The following is an 18,272-nucleotide window of genomic DNA, read 5'->3' as shown; positions in this document are numbered from 1 at the left end:
ACAGCATTTGATTTTTATTCATAAAGGTAAGGCGTTTTTTTCAAATATGCCCCCTTCAAAATTCAAGAAAATATGCCAGTACATTCCCTGACATTTTCAGGAAAATCGGTTCAGTAGTTTTGTAGATGTAACATACATATTTTAAAAAGTGGGTGTGGTCAAGTCATTGGATCCTAAAAAAGTGGGTAAGGTCTTCCGAAATAGATATATTCGTAATTATTGGAAATATAACATTTTTAAAAAAGTAGGGTATAGGGGAAGTACCCCGCTCCTTCCGAAATTCAACTGAATTTGTAGCCTATTTTAAGCGGGGGCCATCCTTGTACATTCCCTGGAAATTTCAGGAAAATCGGTTCAGTAGTTTTTGTAGAAATGATAAAAATTGAAAATTGAAAAAAGTGGGCGTACATTTTCTTTGCATAAAAAAATATTGAAATCGGTCCAGCCATTCTCAACTGATGACATGACCAACGAACGACATTTGATTTTTATTTTTAAAGACTTAAAAGTTTAGACAAATCGCGATTTCCTTGAAAATCCCTTCAGTAGTTTTGTAGATATAACCTAATTAGAAAGTGAGCGTGGTCAGATCTTGAGTCCCAAAATAAGTACGTAAGGTTGGAGACACAATCGCCATTGACTCGCAAATAAATTCCGAAACCGATACATTCGTATTTGTTGCAAATATTGAATTTTTACAAAAATAGGGCATAGGGGAAGTACCCGCCCGATCCGAAAGTCAAAAAATATGTAGCCTATTTTTATCGGGGACCAACCCTGTATATTCGCTGAAAGTTTCAGGAAAATCGATTCAGTAGTAGATATAACATATTTAAAAAAGTGGGCGTTGTCCAGTCCTAATGCCCCAAATAAGCACGTAAGGTCGGAGACACAATCGCCATTGACTCGGAAATTAATTTTCAAAGCGATACATTTGTAATTGTTGCAAATATTGCATTTTTACAAAAATAGGGCATAGGGGAGGCACCCCGCCCGATCCGAAATTCAACCAAATATGTAGCCTATTTCAACAGGGGGCCATCACTCTACGTTCCCTGAAAATTTCAGGAAAATCTGTTGAGTAGTTACGTAGATATAACATATTTATAAAAGTGGGCGGACTAACATTTCCACAAAAAATTATCCAAATCGCTTCAGCCGTTTTCAACTGATTCAATTACCAACAAACGACAATTGAGTTTTATATATAAAGATTTTGTTTTTCAAAATAGTTAGGCTTAATATTTTATTAAAACAACTTTAAACACCTTGGTAAACATCGCCAATTATTTCCCACTAATAAATTAAAGTTGTCATCCCAATTAATAAACGCCAACCCTCCTAATTATATTTTATATCTTATAATTATAATTTATATTTTATACTTTATATTTTTTATTTATTTTTATTTTATATTTTTATATTTTTATTTTATATTTTGTTCTTTATGTTATATATATTTTTTATTATATATTTTATATATTATATTTAATATTTTATATTTTATATTTGGTCTGTGAACTAATATTGGTTATGGGGCAAGGTGGTCTAGCTACAATTTTCCAATAAAACCCTATATTAAATATAAAGTTAAAAGTTATTAAACATGTATTTCTCTTTTTGTTTATACGTGTCAGAATTTTTAAATATTTTTTATTAAACACAAAAATAGTTAAATTGTATAAGGGCAACTGTGTGTTACATGTGAATAATTAATTACATTTAATTTTTTATTCACATATATTGGATTTGTGTGTGTATGTATTCACATGTTTTTAAAATTGCACGATACACAGGTTTTTAATGTTTTACAGGTGCAAATTTTTTTTTATTTTTTATTTTTTTTTTTGTTAAAACCAATACATTAGTTGCAACATTTTACAAAAAGAAAACAACAAAACAAAAATTAATCAACACAATCCCAAGAATGGACAACAAAATCACAATACATTATCAGAGGAATCAACAATAAAACAAACAAAAATATTAAAGGACATTAAGTATGTTTGTCGGGAAATACAATTAAAGTTCAATATAAATGTTAAAGAATTAAAAAAAAATATTGATTAGAATTGAATAAAAAAATTCATTGTGATTGTTATCCGTGAAGTGAATAGTGAGTGATTGAGTGATTGAAAATACACAGAAAATATAAAAAATTATTTACACACAAGAAAGTAGCTTTTAAATATATTATACCAAATTCAATATACATGTATCGCAAACGAAAGTGAGATATAAGCTTTTAAGCTTTTAAAATTTGGTGAATTCAAAATATATAATTGCACGAAGAATATATGGCTTACTTACTTAGATGGCCCATTACAAAACATTTGTTCTATAGGCCGAACTAAGAAAAGATCTCCAATTCTCTCTATTTGTTGCTTCCCTTTCTGGAATACCGCGCCTTTTCATCTCATCATCCACTTGTTTGCGCCATCTATTCCTTGGCCTGCCGATTCTGCGTGCACCGCCAAGCGGTCCGTATTTATACACCTTTTTAGCGGGTTCATCATCGCTCATTCTTATGATATGGCCTAGCCAACGCAATCGCTGCATCTCGATACGTTTAACAATATTGATGTCGTTGTATAGCAGATACAGCTCGTGGTTCATGCGACGTCGATATTCACAGTCAACGCAGATTGGTCCGTAGATCTTTCGAAGAATTTTTCTCTCAAACATACCAAGCACTGCCATGTCTGCTTGCGCAAGAACCCAGGCTGCGGAGCCATACATCATCACGGGTAGTATCAGTGTTTTGTAGAGCGTTATTTTTGTTTGACGAGATATGGCTTTGTTTTTGAACTGCTTACTTAAACCAAAGTAGCATCTGTTGGCCAATATAATTCTTCTTTTTATTTCACAACTGATGTCGTTTGTTGTGTTTACGGAGGTGCTGAGGTAGACGAAGTCTTTTACTACATCAATATTATAGGAACCAACTTCCACAGTCGGTCCGAGCTCAATGGACGCATTGCGCGTCGACACCATCAACTTGGTCTTCTCACCGTTTACCGCCAGACCCACTTTAGCAGATTCTTCTTCGACCTTCATAAAGGTATCAGTTACTTCTTTTACTGATCGGCCCATGATGTCTACATCATCAGCATAAGCACGTAACATGTGACTATTGGTGTAGATTGTGCCACTTCTTTTGACGTTTGCCTCTCGTATAACCTTTTCCAGCAGGATGTTAAAGAGATCACACGAAAGGCTGTCTCCTTGTCTGAAACCTCTTTTGGTACCAAACTCTTCGGAGAGGTTATTTCCTATTTTAACTGAGGACCTGGTGTCAGTTAAAGTCATTTTACAAAGCCAGATGAGCTTTGCGGGGATACCAAATTCAGACATGACTTGGAATACCTTTGAACACAGCGGGCTGTCGAAGGCTGCATTATAATCGACAAAAAAGGTGGTAGGTGTCGATCTGCATCTCTTGGGTCTTCTCCAGGATTTGCCGCAGGGTAAATATCTGGTCAATGGTGGACTTGCCAGGTCTAAAGCCGCATTGGTATGGTCCAATTATCTCGTTGACCATGAGCTTTAGTCGTTCGCACAATATCCCTGACACTTTCTTATAGGCAATAGGGAGAAGACTTATACCCCTATAGTTGGAGCATACAGTCTTATCTCCTTTCTTTTGGACGGGACACAGTATGCTCAGGTTCCAATCGTCGGGTACGCGTTCTTCCTGCCAGATGGTGCTAACTAGCTGATGAATACACCTTATCAGCGTGTCGCCTCCGGTTTTGAACAGCTCGGCTGGTAAGCCATCGGCTCCTGCTGCCTTATTATTCTTCAGCCGAATTATTGCTGTCTTTACCTCATCTTGGCTGGGCGGTATACATTCTATACCATCTTCTGGGATTGGGACTGTGGTATCTTCGTCGGCTTCGCTGCTATTGGATACTAACAGTTTTGAAAAATGTTCATTCCATATCCTGAGTAAACTATCTGTATCAGTTACCGAATTACCTTGCTGGTCTCTACAGGAGAATGTGCCTGTACCAAAGCCATTAGTTTGATGCTTGACTCTTTGGTAGAATTTTCGGACTTCATTCTGGCTCCTGTACATCTCGATTTTTTCACACTCCCGCTTTTCCATCTCTCTCTTTTTCCTGCGGAAAAGACGTTTCTCCTCTCTCCTTTTCTCCCTGTATCCCTCTCGTGCGCTACGCGTTGCTACGTATTGTAAAGTAGCCCTATATGCCGCATTTTTCTCTTCGGTGGCAGCACGACACTCCTGACCATACCATGGATTCCTTGGTGGAGGCCTCTGGTATCCAAGTATGGATTTTGCGGCTGTTTGCATGGAGTGGGCAATGTTTTGCCATTGTCCTGATATGTTATAAGGACGAGGAGTGCTTTAATTAAGCAGTTGGACCAGTCGAGTGGAATATGCTGTGGCTATCTGCTGTGATTGCAGCTTACCGATGTCTAACTTTCGTGTTGTGTCTGTTCGTACTTTGTTTGCTACGTTTAAGCGGGTGCGTACCTTTGCTGCTACAAGGTAGTGGTCCGAATCAATGTTTGCGCGTAGGAACGATCGTACATCCAACACGCTCGATGAATGTCTTCCATCTATCACAATATGATCAATTTGATTTCTTGTTTTCTGATCTGGAGACAGCCAGGTGCCCTTATGAATATCGAGATGATTAAATCTGGTACTGCTAACTACCATGTTTTTTGCAGCTGCAAAGTCTATCAGCCTCATACCATTGTCAGATGTTTCACTGTGGAGGCTGAATTTCCCGACTGTTGGGCCAAAGATATTCTCCTTTCCTTTCGCCTAGAATGTTTCTTCTAAGCGCTCGTAAAATATATCTTTGGTCTGTTCGTCCTTTTCTTCAGTGGGAGCATGAGCGCAAATAAAGCTGATGTTGAAGAATTTAGCTTTTATTCGAATTGCAGCAAGTCTTTCATTCGCTGGAGTGAAGCTGGATACCAGATGTTTTAGTCTGCAGCTAACTACAAATCCGCAACCAAACTCATGCTTTACGTCATGGCAGCTATAATACAGTGCGTCACCTTTAGGTGTTGTTGTGACGCCTTTCCCAATCCATCGTATTTCCTGTATGGCAGTAATATCGGCCTTGTACTTTTCAAGTACGTCTGCCAATGCGAAGACTGTACCTTCTCTATAAAGAGTGCGAACATTCTAGGTGCAGATTCGCAGATCATGGTCCTTAAAACGTTTGCGGGGTTCGTCAACTTTAGAGGGGGTTGTTTTTCTTTTCTTTCGTTTTTTTCATAGTATGCTGTTTTTTCTAGGGGAGGGTTACTAACCCTTCGCCCTAACCCAAGTTTTTAACGTTCTTATGGGAGAACGCGCGGCATATGTTAGCTCACTACCTTTAACGGGTGTTAAAGGCAGTTCCCCAGGTGACACCACGGGTTGGTCAGTGTCCACTTGAGATGAAAGAGGGCCCAAGATAAATCCTGGGCTTTGCCATGTTAAAACCGGTCAGGACCGTTGCTTGGTATCTTCCATCCCCTACGTCACCCAATATGGCTAATATACATATTTTTTTGCTCCGGAAATTGTGACAAAATAACTCTTCCAAAAAAGCCCTTAAAATGCATTCAAGCAAACATTTTGAACTTTTGTGAGGCAGGTACCGGGAGGAGTTGTCCGATATAGTTCTTCTGCGAATTTGATTTAAGTTTGTGAGAAATATTGCAAAATTATGCCGGGAAGCATGGACTTGCCATGGGAACCCATTATTTAGTAATGGCATTTTTGCTGACTTGTTATTTTGGTATAATATATTTGCCAAATAACAATAATAAATATTGAAATAGCAAAAAATATTAAATATAAAAACAAGGAATAATAATAAATGAAATGAAAACGTGTACTCACGATCATGCTCCGTGCAAGCTGCTTCGATTCAATTTTAATATTTTCCATTTCATGGTTATTGTTGGTTTTTTGTTTTGTTTTTTTTTGTTTTTTTTTTTTTTGTAATTAGTAGTACACGTACGAAAGTAACGAAAAACCAATCAAAAATCAAACGGAACATCATCATCACCATAAACAGATAAAGAAGAATATAATGATAATACATACATAAATATAGTTAGTTAATAGCAGTTATGTATATAGTAAGAATGTTGGTAAGTAGGGAAATAGAGAGACAGAGAGAAAGCTGATGGTCTTCTTTTTTTTCTTTGAATTGTTGTTAGAGAAGAATATATTAGCAATTAATTGGATAAGATAGATTAGAATGTTTGGCGATCAAACAACCAACCAACCAACGAACCAATCATTTAGAACAAAAACAAAATTAGGAGAATGGGATTATCTCCACACACTGCAGAGAAAACAAATACCAAAAATTGAATAAGAAAATAACAACACAAGAGAAAAACAACGATTGGATGTTATGGAAACGGAAATGGAAACAATCAAAACTCAATAAATAAATCGGCCATATCATTACGAACATAGTTATGATCTGCAGGATATAAAAGACATATATACTTCTTTTTTGTTTTGTTTGGAAGTAGGAATTAGTCTGGGATATTTGCAATTATATTTATTTCTCTATGTTTTCTTGTTGGTAGTGTTATGTATATAAATCAGACATAAATCACATCAAATTTTAGTTCAAGGGACACAAGAACAACAACAACAATAATTACATAAGAACACTCAAATCGAATTAAGGTTTTAGTTGAATTATTTTATGTTTCGTTTCGTTTCTTTTGGTTTAGTTTTATTTTTAACCACATCACAGTCATGGACATCATCGTCCTCATCATCATCATCATTGCCATCCTTGGTAATCTTTATCTTCTTAACAAATCATATTTTGTTGTTGTTTTTGTTTCATTTTCATTCTTGGAACTTTGGGATATGAGGTTTTGGGAGATTTTGTTGTTGTTTTTTTTTGTTTAGCTCCAGACAGTTTATGTGTAAGTGTTTTGGGCATGTAGGTACGTTTGTGTGTGTGTGTAATAAAAGTTGTACACCATAGTTTTGTTAGTGTATAGCGAGCGTATTATATGGTATGTTACGAACAAGTATAGAAGCGCAAATCTGTAAACAATTTCATCAGACAACCAGAAGCAAGACTTAAGAATCAAAAGAAGAAGAAGAAAAAAACAAGATAACAAAAAAAGAAAAGTTTAAGAGACATCAAAATTATGTTAATAAATAAAATAGCATAATTTCTTAGAAAAGCCTTGAAGGACAATACTAATCGCCAGTCTGTCAGACAGCCATCCAGTCAGTCAGCCAGATTAGTGAGGTGTAAAGTAAACCTGTTATACAATTTTTTTTGTTTTTTTTTTTCATAAAATTACAAATTTACCGTAAACATCTGTTTCGAGGCAATAGACAATATAAGAAGAGGAAAGCAAGGACAAATATTGGGTTCTAAGAACTGAACAATATGTTATAATATACGAACATATTTAAATCACTGTGTGTAATTTTTTGAGTCATGGTTTATTAACCATATTCTGACACCGCAGCGGGATAAAAGACCAAAATTAAGAAGACACATGTCCCGGCGTTTTTCCCCTATCACTTCAACTTTCGCGGTTATGGGCCCCCAAAGACCTGAGGCCTTGATGTCAAGAGGGATCATTTTGTCAGGCACATATCTGCTAAACCACTAAAAATTTGGGTTTACTCGTAGAAGAAAAGTTGTAGCTCTCGTCTTGAAGAATAATAATTGTGAACACATAAAATCCATTCAAACTCACCTTCAAGGTCAAAATCGTCAAGGTCAAATTTCCCTTTTAATTTTTTCTCGGATTTTAGTCTACAGATATCAAACCGATCAAAATTGAAGCAAACAACCAACTAGAAAAATGTACCTTAGATCTTAGTTAACAACTTTCTAGAACATACGAACTCGGTAGAAACGGTTCTTGATGGTCAAAATAGCAAATCAAATACGATTTTTATCCTCTTTTTTCGGTTCCTGCTCCAAAGATACTAAACCGTTCAAAATTCAAAGATATCAGCAAACAACTTTCTGGAACATACGAAATGTCTACGACCGGTTCTTAAATCGACGCCTGCAAACAATAGTATGCTAAGTCGACTTAGCATGTTTTCAAGTTCTTTACATTTTTATATTTAACGTCCTTTAACTTAAATTCTGTCAAATTTTGGTAATGATCGGACAATCCGAACAGAAGTTATAAACAAATATTTACTTAGCATAGTACTGAAGGTCAAAGAAATTTCCAAACTTTTAGAGCTTCTCCTGCAAAACTCGCTTTTCAGAATTAGCAAACTATTATTTGGAGGTGTCGAACGTCCTTTAACTTAAATTCTGTCTAATGTTGGTAATGATCGGTCAATCCGAACAGAAGTTATAAACAAATATTGACTTAGCATAGTACTGAAGTTCAAAATATTTCCAAACTTTGAGAGCTTCTCCTGCAAAACTCACTTTTTAGACTTAGCATACTATTATTTGGAGGTGTCGAAATGTGAAAATAGCCAAAAACTTTTGAAGATATTAGATTTTTATACTTTTTTCTCGATTCCGATCCAAAGATACCGAACCGCCCAAAAATTAAAGATACAGTCAAATACAAAAAAATTTACCTAAGATTTCAATAAACAACTTTCTAGAACATAAAATGATTCTAGGAACGGTTCTTCAAGCCCAAAATTCGATTATTTTAGATCATTCTTTCCTGTTCAGGTCCGTAAATAGCAAACCTTTCAAATTTCCTCGAGTTTTGAACAATATGTTATTTCCAGACCTGAGCTGAGGGAAACGTTAAAAATAATTTATTTTTTTGTGAATTTCAGCTTGAAGGAGCGTTTCTAGAATCTTTTTATGTCCTAGAAAGTTGTTTCTAGAAATCTTAGGTACATTTTTGTTGTTGACTGTGTCCTTAATTTTTGGGCGGTTCGGTATCTGTGGACCGGAATCGGAGAAAAAAGTATAAAAATCGAATATTTTCAAAAGTTTTTCGCTATTTTCACATGTAAGAACCTGCCACAGACATTTCGTATGTTCCAGAAAGTTGTTTGCTGATATCTTTGCTACATGTTTGTGGTCCATTGTGTTCTTGAATTTTGAACGGTTTAGTATCTATGGAGCAGGAATCGAGAAAAGAGGATAAAAATCGTATTTGATTTGCTATTTTGATCATTAAGAACCGTTTCTACGGAGTTCATATGTTCTAGAATGTTGTTAACTAAGATCTAAGGTACATTTTTCTAGTTGGTTGTTTGCTTCAATTTTGATTGGTTTGATATCTGTAGACTAAAATCCGAGAAAAAATTAAAAAGGAAATTTGACCTTGACGATTTTGACCTTGAAGGTGAGGTTGAATGGATTTTATGTGTTCACAATTATTATTCTTTAAGACGAGAGCTACAACTTTTCTTCTACGAGTAAACACAAATTCTTAGCGGTTTAGCAGATATGTGCCTGACAAAATTATCCCTTTTGACATCAAAGCCACAGGTCTTTGGAGGCCCATAACCGCGAGAGTTGAAGTGAGAGGGAAAAACGCCAGGACACGTGCCTTCTAATTTTTGGTCTTCTATCCCGCTGCGGTGTCATAATATGGTTAATAATTTTCGTGTTGCACAGTCATACTGTGGAATCTCCTTTATAGATAGTATTAACGGGAGAGAATTGAATGTGAAATAAAGATTTGTGAGGCACCCAGACTAAAAAATGTCCTGATAACATGTTATTTCGCATGACCCACACCATCTTTCTATCAACGTCCCGACTTCATAACCTATGACAGCCATACTTTTCTGAACTATGGGAATGCTGATTGACCAGAGTTCAGAAATGTTACCAATCTATCTACGAGGATAAGAGGAGACTGCCACAATTTGCCAGACATCACCATTGTGGCATCCAATCTAACCGTTTTGCTTGGATCAGACCATCTTCCTATCATCGTACCCGTAACGGACCACACGGCTTCATAACTTCAGACCGCCGCACTTTTCTGAACCACGAGAAAGCTGATTAACAAGTATTCAGATAATTTACAAATCACTACTTCAGGAAACTGTCCATTCTTTCAGGTTCTCGAAGAGCTAAATGAACTTTCCGAGAAATCATCACACCTGCAGCCGCTCGCTACATATGTACCTGAAGGTTGAATACCCGAAATTAGAAAAAAATTCCTGAAGAGGCCACGGGACTAGCAATTGAGCGTTATGAGCTTCGCCACACGAACCCTGGAGACCCAAGAGTGGTTCAGGATTCAGTAACGGTTAAATCACTGTCGAAAACGGAAGAAAATATGATGCAACGGCTGTTACTTTCAACGACGTGGACGTGGACAGGTTCGAAGAGGTGAGCATATTGTTTTAAACGACAGTTTATAGTGCACCCCTCGAATGACAAAACAATGACTAGAAGATAAGACCACAATTTACGATGCTCGATGTTGCTGATGTCGTCCGAAACGGCAAATCATCGAAAGAATATGATTATTGCCGGAACCATACATCAGCACGGGTAGTATCAGTGTTTTGTAAAGCGTTATTTTGGTTTGACGAGTTGTGGCTTTGTTTTGGAAGTGCTTACTTAAACCATAGTAGCATATGTTGGCCAATACAATTCTTCTTTTTATTTCACAACTGATGTCGTTGGTTGTGTTTACGGCGACGCCGAGGTATACGAAGTCTTTTACTACCTCAAAATTATAGGAACCAACTTCAACAGTTGGTCCGATCGCAATGGACGCATTGCTCGTCGACACCATCAACTTGGTCTTCTTGCCGTTTACCGCCAGACCCACTTTAGCAGATTTTCCTTTGACCTTCATTAAGGTATCGGTTACTTCTTTTTCTGATCGTTCCATGATGTCTATATCATCAGCATAAGCAAGTAACATGTGGCTATTGGTGTAGATTGTGCCACTTCTTTTGACGTTTGCTTCTCGTATAACCTTTTATAGCAGGATGTTGAACAGATCACACGAAGGGCTGTCTCCTTGCCTAAAACCTCTTTTGGTACAAAACTCTTCGGAGAGGTTCTATCCTATTTTAATCGAAGATCTTGTGTCAGTTAGAGTCATTTTACAAAGCCGAATGAGTTTTGCGGGGATACCAAATTCAGACATGGCGTAGGGGGCTGTCGAAGGCTGCTTTATAATCGACAAAAAGGTGGTAGGTGTCGATCTGCATCTCTTGGGTCTTCTCCAGCATTCGCCGTAGGTTATATATCTGGTCAATGGTGGACTTGCTAGGTCTAAAGCCGCATTGGTATGGTCCAATTACTTCGTTGACCATGGGCTTTAGTCGTTAGCACAATATCCCTGACACTGTGGTATCTTCGTCGACTTCGCTACTATTGGATACCAACAGTTTGGAAAAATGCTCTTTCCATATCCTTGGCACACTATCTGTATCAGTTACCAGATTACCTTGTTGGTCTCTACAGGACGATGTGCCAGTTCCAAAGCCATCAGTTTGATGTTTCACTCTTTCATAGAATTTTTGGACTTCATTCAGTCTCATGTACATCTCGATTTGTTCACAATCCCGCTTTTCCATCTCTCTCTTTTTCCTGCGCAAAAGACGTTTCTCCTCTCTCCTTTTCTCCTGATACCTCTCCCGTGCGCTACGCGTTGCTACTGATTGTAAAGTAGCTATATTGCCGCATTTTTCTCTTCGGTAGCAACACGACACTCCTGGTCATACCATGGATTCCTTGGTGGAAGTCTCTGTTTTTCCGGCAGTTTGCATGAAGTGGGCAATGTTTTGCCATTGTCCTGATATGTTATCGGTACGAGGAATGCTTTGATTAAGCAGTTGGGCCAGTTGAGTGGAATATGCTGTGGCTATCTGTTGTGATTGCAGCTTACCGATGTCCAACATCCGTGTTGTGTCTGTTCGCACTTTGTTTGTTACGTTTAATCTGGTACGTACCTTTGGTGCAACAAGGTAGTGGTCCGAGTCTATGTTTGCACCTCGGAACGATCGTACATCCAACACGCTTGATGCATGTCTTCCATCTATCACCACCTGATCAATTTGATTTCTTGTTCTTTGATCTGGCGACAGCCAGGTGCCCTTATGAATATCGAGATGCTTAAATCTGGTACTGCTAACTACCATGTTTCTTGCAGCTGCAAAGTCTATCAGCCTCATACCGTTGTCATATGTTTCACTGTGGAGACTGAATTTCCCTACTGCTCGGCCAAAGATATTCTCCTTTCCAATTTTGGCATTAAAATCGCCTAGTATATATATAATTTTATAGTATAATTTTAATGTCATGGGCAGGATGACAGTCATAAGTTTCTTCTAAGCGCTCGTAAAATATATCTTTGGTCTGTTTGTCCTTGACTTCAGTGGGAACATGAGCGCAAATAAAGCTGATGTTGAAGAAGTTTGCTTTTAATCGAATTGCAGTGAGTCTTTCATTCACCAGATGTTTTAACCTCCGACCAACTACAAATCCGCAACCAAACTCATGCTTTGTGTCATGGCAGCTATAATACAGTGCGCCACCTTTAGGTGTTGTTGTGACGCCTTTCCCGTTCCATGGTATTTCCTGTATGGCAGTAATGTCGGCGTTGTACTTTTCAAGTACATCTGCCAATGCGTAAACTGCACCTTCTCTATAAAGAGTGTGAACATTCCAGGTGCAGATTCGCAGATCATAGTCCTTAAAACGTTTGCGGGGTTCGTCAACTTTAGAGGGGTTTGTTTTTCTTTTCTTTCGTTTTTTCATAGTAGGCTGTTTTTTCTAGGGGAGGGTTACTAGCCCGACGGCCTAACCCAAGTTTTTAACGTTCTTATGGTTGAACGAGCAGCACATGTTAGCTCACTACCTTTAACGGGTGTTAAAGGCAGTTCCCCAGGTGACACCACGGGGAGGTCAGTGTCCACTTGAGATGAAAGAGGGACCATGATAAATCCTGGGTTTTGCCATGTTAAAGCCGGTCAGGACCGTTCCTTTGGTATCTTTCATCCCCTACGTCACCCTGAACACTCCCTCCACTTCCTACAAAACAACAAATAGGTACAAACGCGAAGAACATAATACTGCTAAGCCGCCGATGACGATAACGAGAGTCCCGCCTGCAAATGTGCAAAACTCCTCAAGACCCACACAAAGCAGACTATCCGAAAGCCTGGGGATTTTTGAATTTTGTTTCAAAACAGAAACGTGATGGGGACCAAAAAGAAGCCATCATCAACTTACGCCAAAATAGCCAAGAAGCAATACAAGAACTGTGTTATGAGGTGATCGACTCCACTAGAGTGTCTGGTAGGCAGACCATCATAAAACTATTGAAGAAATGAAGCGGTGATCTGATCTCCCAAAAAGCAGGCCACGGACGTCAAAGAACAAAAAGAACTTCCCGCCGTGAATGCTTTGAGTAAACATCGTTAAGGCCCACACAAAAGAGCCCATACCAAGAATCTTTTGGTAGAAGGAGACACACTGAGCACGGACATGAAAACTGTGAGCCCGACCGCTAAATCTTCAGAAAAGCCAGGTGATTCTGAAAGGAATTCCCGGATTTTTCAAGGAAGGAAGATGGTCGTTGAGAATGGACATGAACCGCCATAAACTTACGCTACAATAGCCATGATAAACTGTGATATGTGGTGATCGACAGAGAGTCTTAAAACCATTGAGGAAATTGTCAGAAACAAATTTCCGATCACATTCTGCAGGGGCGTAGTCCAATTGAAAACGGGCAAACTAAAGTTTGTGGGGAGGTGTACGTTAAAGGATGAGACCGAAAACTCAAAATTGACTTTGGCAACCAAAATAACACTGTGGACGTATAGAGATGGGTGGTCTTCCACAGGAAGTAAGAGGAGGAGAATGACACACTTCTTTTGATGGGCCAGCTGACAAATTCTAAGGGTATGGCGTATATATTCTTAAATGCCATTTAGTTCAAAGTATACAATGGCAAAATATTGCCCACTCCATGCAAACAGCCGCAAAATCCATACTTTGATTGCAGAGACCTCCACAAAGGAATTCATTGTATGACCATACTTTGATTGCAGAGACCTCCACAAAGGAATTCATGGTATGACCAGGAGTGTCGTGCTGCTATCGAAGAGAAAATGCGGCATATGTAGCTACTTTACAATCAGTAGCAACGTGTAGCGCACGAGAGAGATATCGGGAGAAAAGGAGAGAAGAGAAACGTCTTTTCCGCAAGAAAAAGAGAGAAATGGAAAAGCGGGAGTGTGAAAAAATCGAGATGTACAGAAGCCAGAATGAAGTCCGAAAATTCTACCAAAGAGTGAAACATCAAGCAGATGGCTTTGGTACAGGCACATCCTCCTGCAGAGACCAGCAGGGTAATCTGGTAACAGATACAGATAGCGTGCTCAGGATATGGAAGGAACTTTTCTCCAATCTGCTGGTATCCAATAGTAGCGAAGACGATGATACCACAGATCGAATCCCAGAAAATGTTATAGAATGTATACCGCCCGGCCAAGACGAGGTAAAAACAGCAATCAACCGGCTGAAGAATAATGAAGCAGCAGGAGCTGATGGCTTACCAGCCGAGCTGTTTAAATCCGGAGGCGACGCGCTGATAAGGTGTATACATCAGCTAGTTAGCACCATCTGGCAGGAAGAACGCGTACCCGACGATTGGAACCTGAACATCCTGTGTCCCGTCCACAAGAAAGAAGATAAGACTGTATGCTCCAACTATAGGGGCATAAGTCTTCTCCCTATCGCCTACAAGATAGTGTCAGGGATATTGTTCGAACGACAAAAGTCCATGGTCAACGAAATAATTGGACCATACCAATGTGGCTTTAGACCTGTCAAGTTTACCATTGACCAGATATTTACCCTGCGGAAAATCCTTGAGAAGACCCAAGAGATGCAGATCGACACATATCACCTTTTTTCGATTATAAAGCAGCTTTCGACAGTCCCCTCCGATCAAAGGTATTCCATGCAATGTCTGAATTTGGTATCCCCGCAAAGCTCATCCGGCTTTGTAAGATGACTTTAACTGACACTAGGTCATCAGTTTAAATTGGAAAGAACCTCTCCGAATAGTTCAGTACCAAAAGAGGTTTCAGACAAGAAGACAGCCTTTCGTGTGACCTACTCAACATTTTGCTGGAAAAGGTAATACGAGGTGCAAATGTCAAAAGAAATGGCACAATTTACACCAATAGCCACATGTTACTTGCTTATGCTGATGACATAGATATCATGGGACGATCATTGAAGGAAGTAGCTGATACCTTTAGGAAGGTCGAAGCAGAATCTGCGAAAGTGGGTCTGGCGGTAAACGGCGAAAAGACCAAATTGATGGTGTCGACGCGCAAAGCGTTCATAGAGCTCGGACCAACTGTGGAAGTTGGTACCTATAATTTTGAGGTAGTTAAAGACTTCGTCTACCTCGGCACTGCCATAAACACAACAAACAACATCAGTTGTGAAATAAGAAAAAGAATTGTATTGGCCAACAGATGCTACTATGGTTTAAGTAAGCAATTTAAAAACAAAGACGCATCTCATCAAAGAAAAATAACACTATACAAAACGCTGATACTGCCCGTGCTAATGTATGGCTCCGAAGCATGGGTACTTGCGCAAACAGATAAGGCAGTGCTTGGTGTGTTTGAGAGAAAAATTCTTCGAAAGATCTACGGACCAATCTGCGTTGACGGTGAATATCGACGTCGCATGAACCACGAGTTATATCAGCTATACAAAGACATGAATATAGTTAAACGTATCGAGATGCAGCGATTGCGTTGGCTAGGCGATATCATGAGAATGAGCGATGATATTTACTTCTAAAGATTATTTTTATATTAATAGAAAAAGTGCACTACAAGCATTCGAATAAGAAAGACGCATTGTTTTGTCCTCAATAAAAAGATCCCAGTTTAATAGTAGGGCTTACTAGGCAGATCGTTGCAGTTCCTTAGGAAGTTCGTCGGCCGGTTGTCCTTCTTCACAACGGCAAGAGAAAGCGCTTTGATGCGTATTAATATGAGGATAGTAATTAAATTTGAGAGAGAGAAATCCGGTTCTCAATAAACTTTCTTTTTTTATGATGGTCGCCAAGAGGAAGTTAAATTCGGATGCAACATCAAATCAACTAGCCCCTAATAGCCAAATTATGAGTGATGCACAAGCGACACAACATCACATTTTACAAAATTGGCATCTACTTTAATGGAAGTATCATTTGTCACTATATCATCTGCGATTACAGAGTGCTCGAGACCAACTATTTTCAAAGTCCTTACGGACAGTGAAATATCAAAAAAAAAAACTACAACAACAAGACAGTTAGAACAAAGAATTGTGTTGGACTGCATAAATTCAATTCACAACTACTCTCGACATGGCTCGGTGTTCATAATATGCTTACCAGGACCACATGACATGTTGGATTTTCATCGACCCTCTTTTTCTTCAACTTAACATAACCTGATGCATGCTATTGGGCATGCAACACAGTGCAACCATTTATAATGATTAATATTAATTAATTAATATACTTTAATAAATTTTAATTATAAATGTCCGTTGTTTGTCACCCAACCAACCCGAACGGCTGCTGTACACGTGATATTTGTCATTCCGGCGAATTAACATCAATTTTGCGAATCAATAAACATAAAATTACCATTGAATGTAAACTCAAATCGAGGAAACACCAATTAAATTCATTTGAATACAAAATAACAGAAACATACAAACAAAAAAATTAAAGGAAAAACAACAAAAAAGTGATGCAGACATAACAAAAGAATGCCATCAAACAACAACAGCGAAAAAATACACTTTTCATTGCCATTCATCAAAAGGAATGCAACAGTTGATGCAGAAGCGACGTTTTCATTTCAATTACAGAGACAGAGACGTTGTTTAATTTTTGTTTTTTTTTTACTGAAAGATACATCATCACCCATTGATAGGTGATAGAGTGAGTAAAAAAGGAAAAGAAGGAATTGCGGGCAACAAACAAAAACTATTAGTGACACGGTTGCTTCAAGGATTGCATTCTGTACAGAGAATAATTTTTGTTTTTAAGTTTTTGTAGGAAAATGGTACAGAGAGAGAGAGGAGCAATAACTACTGAGCAGACATTGCATCACATTAAAATTTCATGGGCACAAAATATGAATGCTTAGGTGGAAAACTGCGTGTTTATCGTTTGTTCATTCATAGATTTTTTTATGGAATTTTTATGCTCAGCTGTTGTGACCAGGATAAAAAGCATTGCAAAGTTCGATTTGCTGATGTTGGATTACGGTTGAAAATACGAAGCACTTTATTTTAGAGTTTCTTCTTTGGTTCACCTTATTGTGAAGCACAAATTTCGTTAGAAGTGCCAAAATTGATTTTAGACCGGGCATCGATATTGATGTCAATTACCTCTTAACGATGCTTATTGACAGGCATTTACCTTTTTTATAAGAGCTTTTCCTAACTCAGCTATTTTAACAATCGTGTTTTTATTGTGATCTGTGATAACATCGAAAGAAAATGCTTCGTAACATGCATGAAATTTTACGTTATATTGATGAATCTATTAATTGAATTTAAATCATAGTACATTACAAAATATTGCATTGATTTTCATTACACTAAAATTACTAAATTTATTCATTAATGTAGTTAAATACTGTCACTAAAGTAATGAAACCATTTCATTATTACTATGAAATAGTTTCATTCATATTATGAAACAGTTTCTTTACATTAATGAAAGCTTTTTATTGCATTAATGAAAAACGTTTAATTTCTTTCATGTTTCATTCTATTAATGAACACATTCATTAAAATAATGAAGGCTTTCATTTGCTCAAAATAAATGACAAATTTCATTGGTTTGACGTAAATGTCATTAATGTTCTGAAATAATTATATTAGAGCCGACTAATTTTATTCCATTAAAACGCAAAATTATGAATGAAAAGTTCAAATAAAAATTGACGACACTGTTGCTATCAGTAGAACTTTATGACTATTGTTTTATATGTCGTATTATGCCGAAAAATATCGAAAATTACCAAAATTATGAGCATTTTAATTTTACCGATTTTGTCGGTAACTCCAAAAATTAATTAGAGAATAGCACTACAGTAGTGGAATTCTGTAACTCATTTTTCGAGTTATCGACAAAAATCGGTGAAATTTAAATGCTTATAATTTAGGTAATTAACGAAATTTTTCGGTAAGTTAACAACCAAAATAAAGTCTTCGCTAAGTCATACCGATAGGAAAAGTCATCTCCGGTGAACTTTTGTATAGGAAAAGTCATCGCTGAATTTTGTATTGGAAAAGTCATGG

At 37.7% G+C, this 18,272-nt stretch overlaps 1 protein-coding gene across 3 annotated transcripts in view; it reads right to left on the bottom strand.

The window, feature by feature from the left end:
• Positions 1-18,272, bottom strand: part of bma (SCY1-like protein bma) — a 406,156-nt gene that overhangs the window by 17,252 nt on the left and 370,632 nt on the right. For 2 of the 3 annotated variants that reach the window (XM_073979932.1, XM_073979933.1), the window contains exon 19: positions 5,870-5,887. In XM_073979932.1, coding sequence (XP_073836033.1) covers positions 5,870-5,887 — 18 coding nt within the window. Of the gene's footprint in view, positions 1-5,232; positions 5,888-18,272 lie in introns of those variants that run through there. The other variant, XM_073979934.1, reaches the window with a different exon arrangement.

This window comes from Musca autumnalis, unplaced genomic scaffold (assembly GCF_047663935.1).
Source record: "Musca autumnalis isolate F117 unplaced genomic scaffold, ASM4766393v1 scaffold_4, whole genome shotgun sequence".
In the NCBI taxonomy this organism is placed as follows: Eukaryota; Metazoa; Arthropoda; class Insecta; order Diptera; family Muscidae; genus Musca; species Musca autumnalis.
This window is presented reverse-complemented; position numbering and strand designations above follow the sequence as displayed.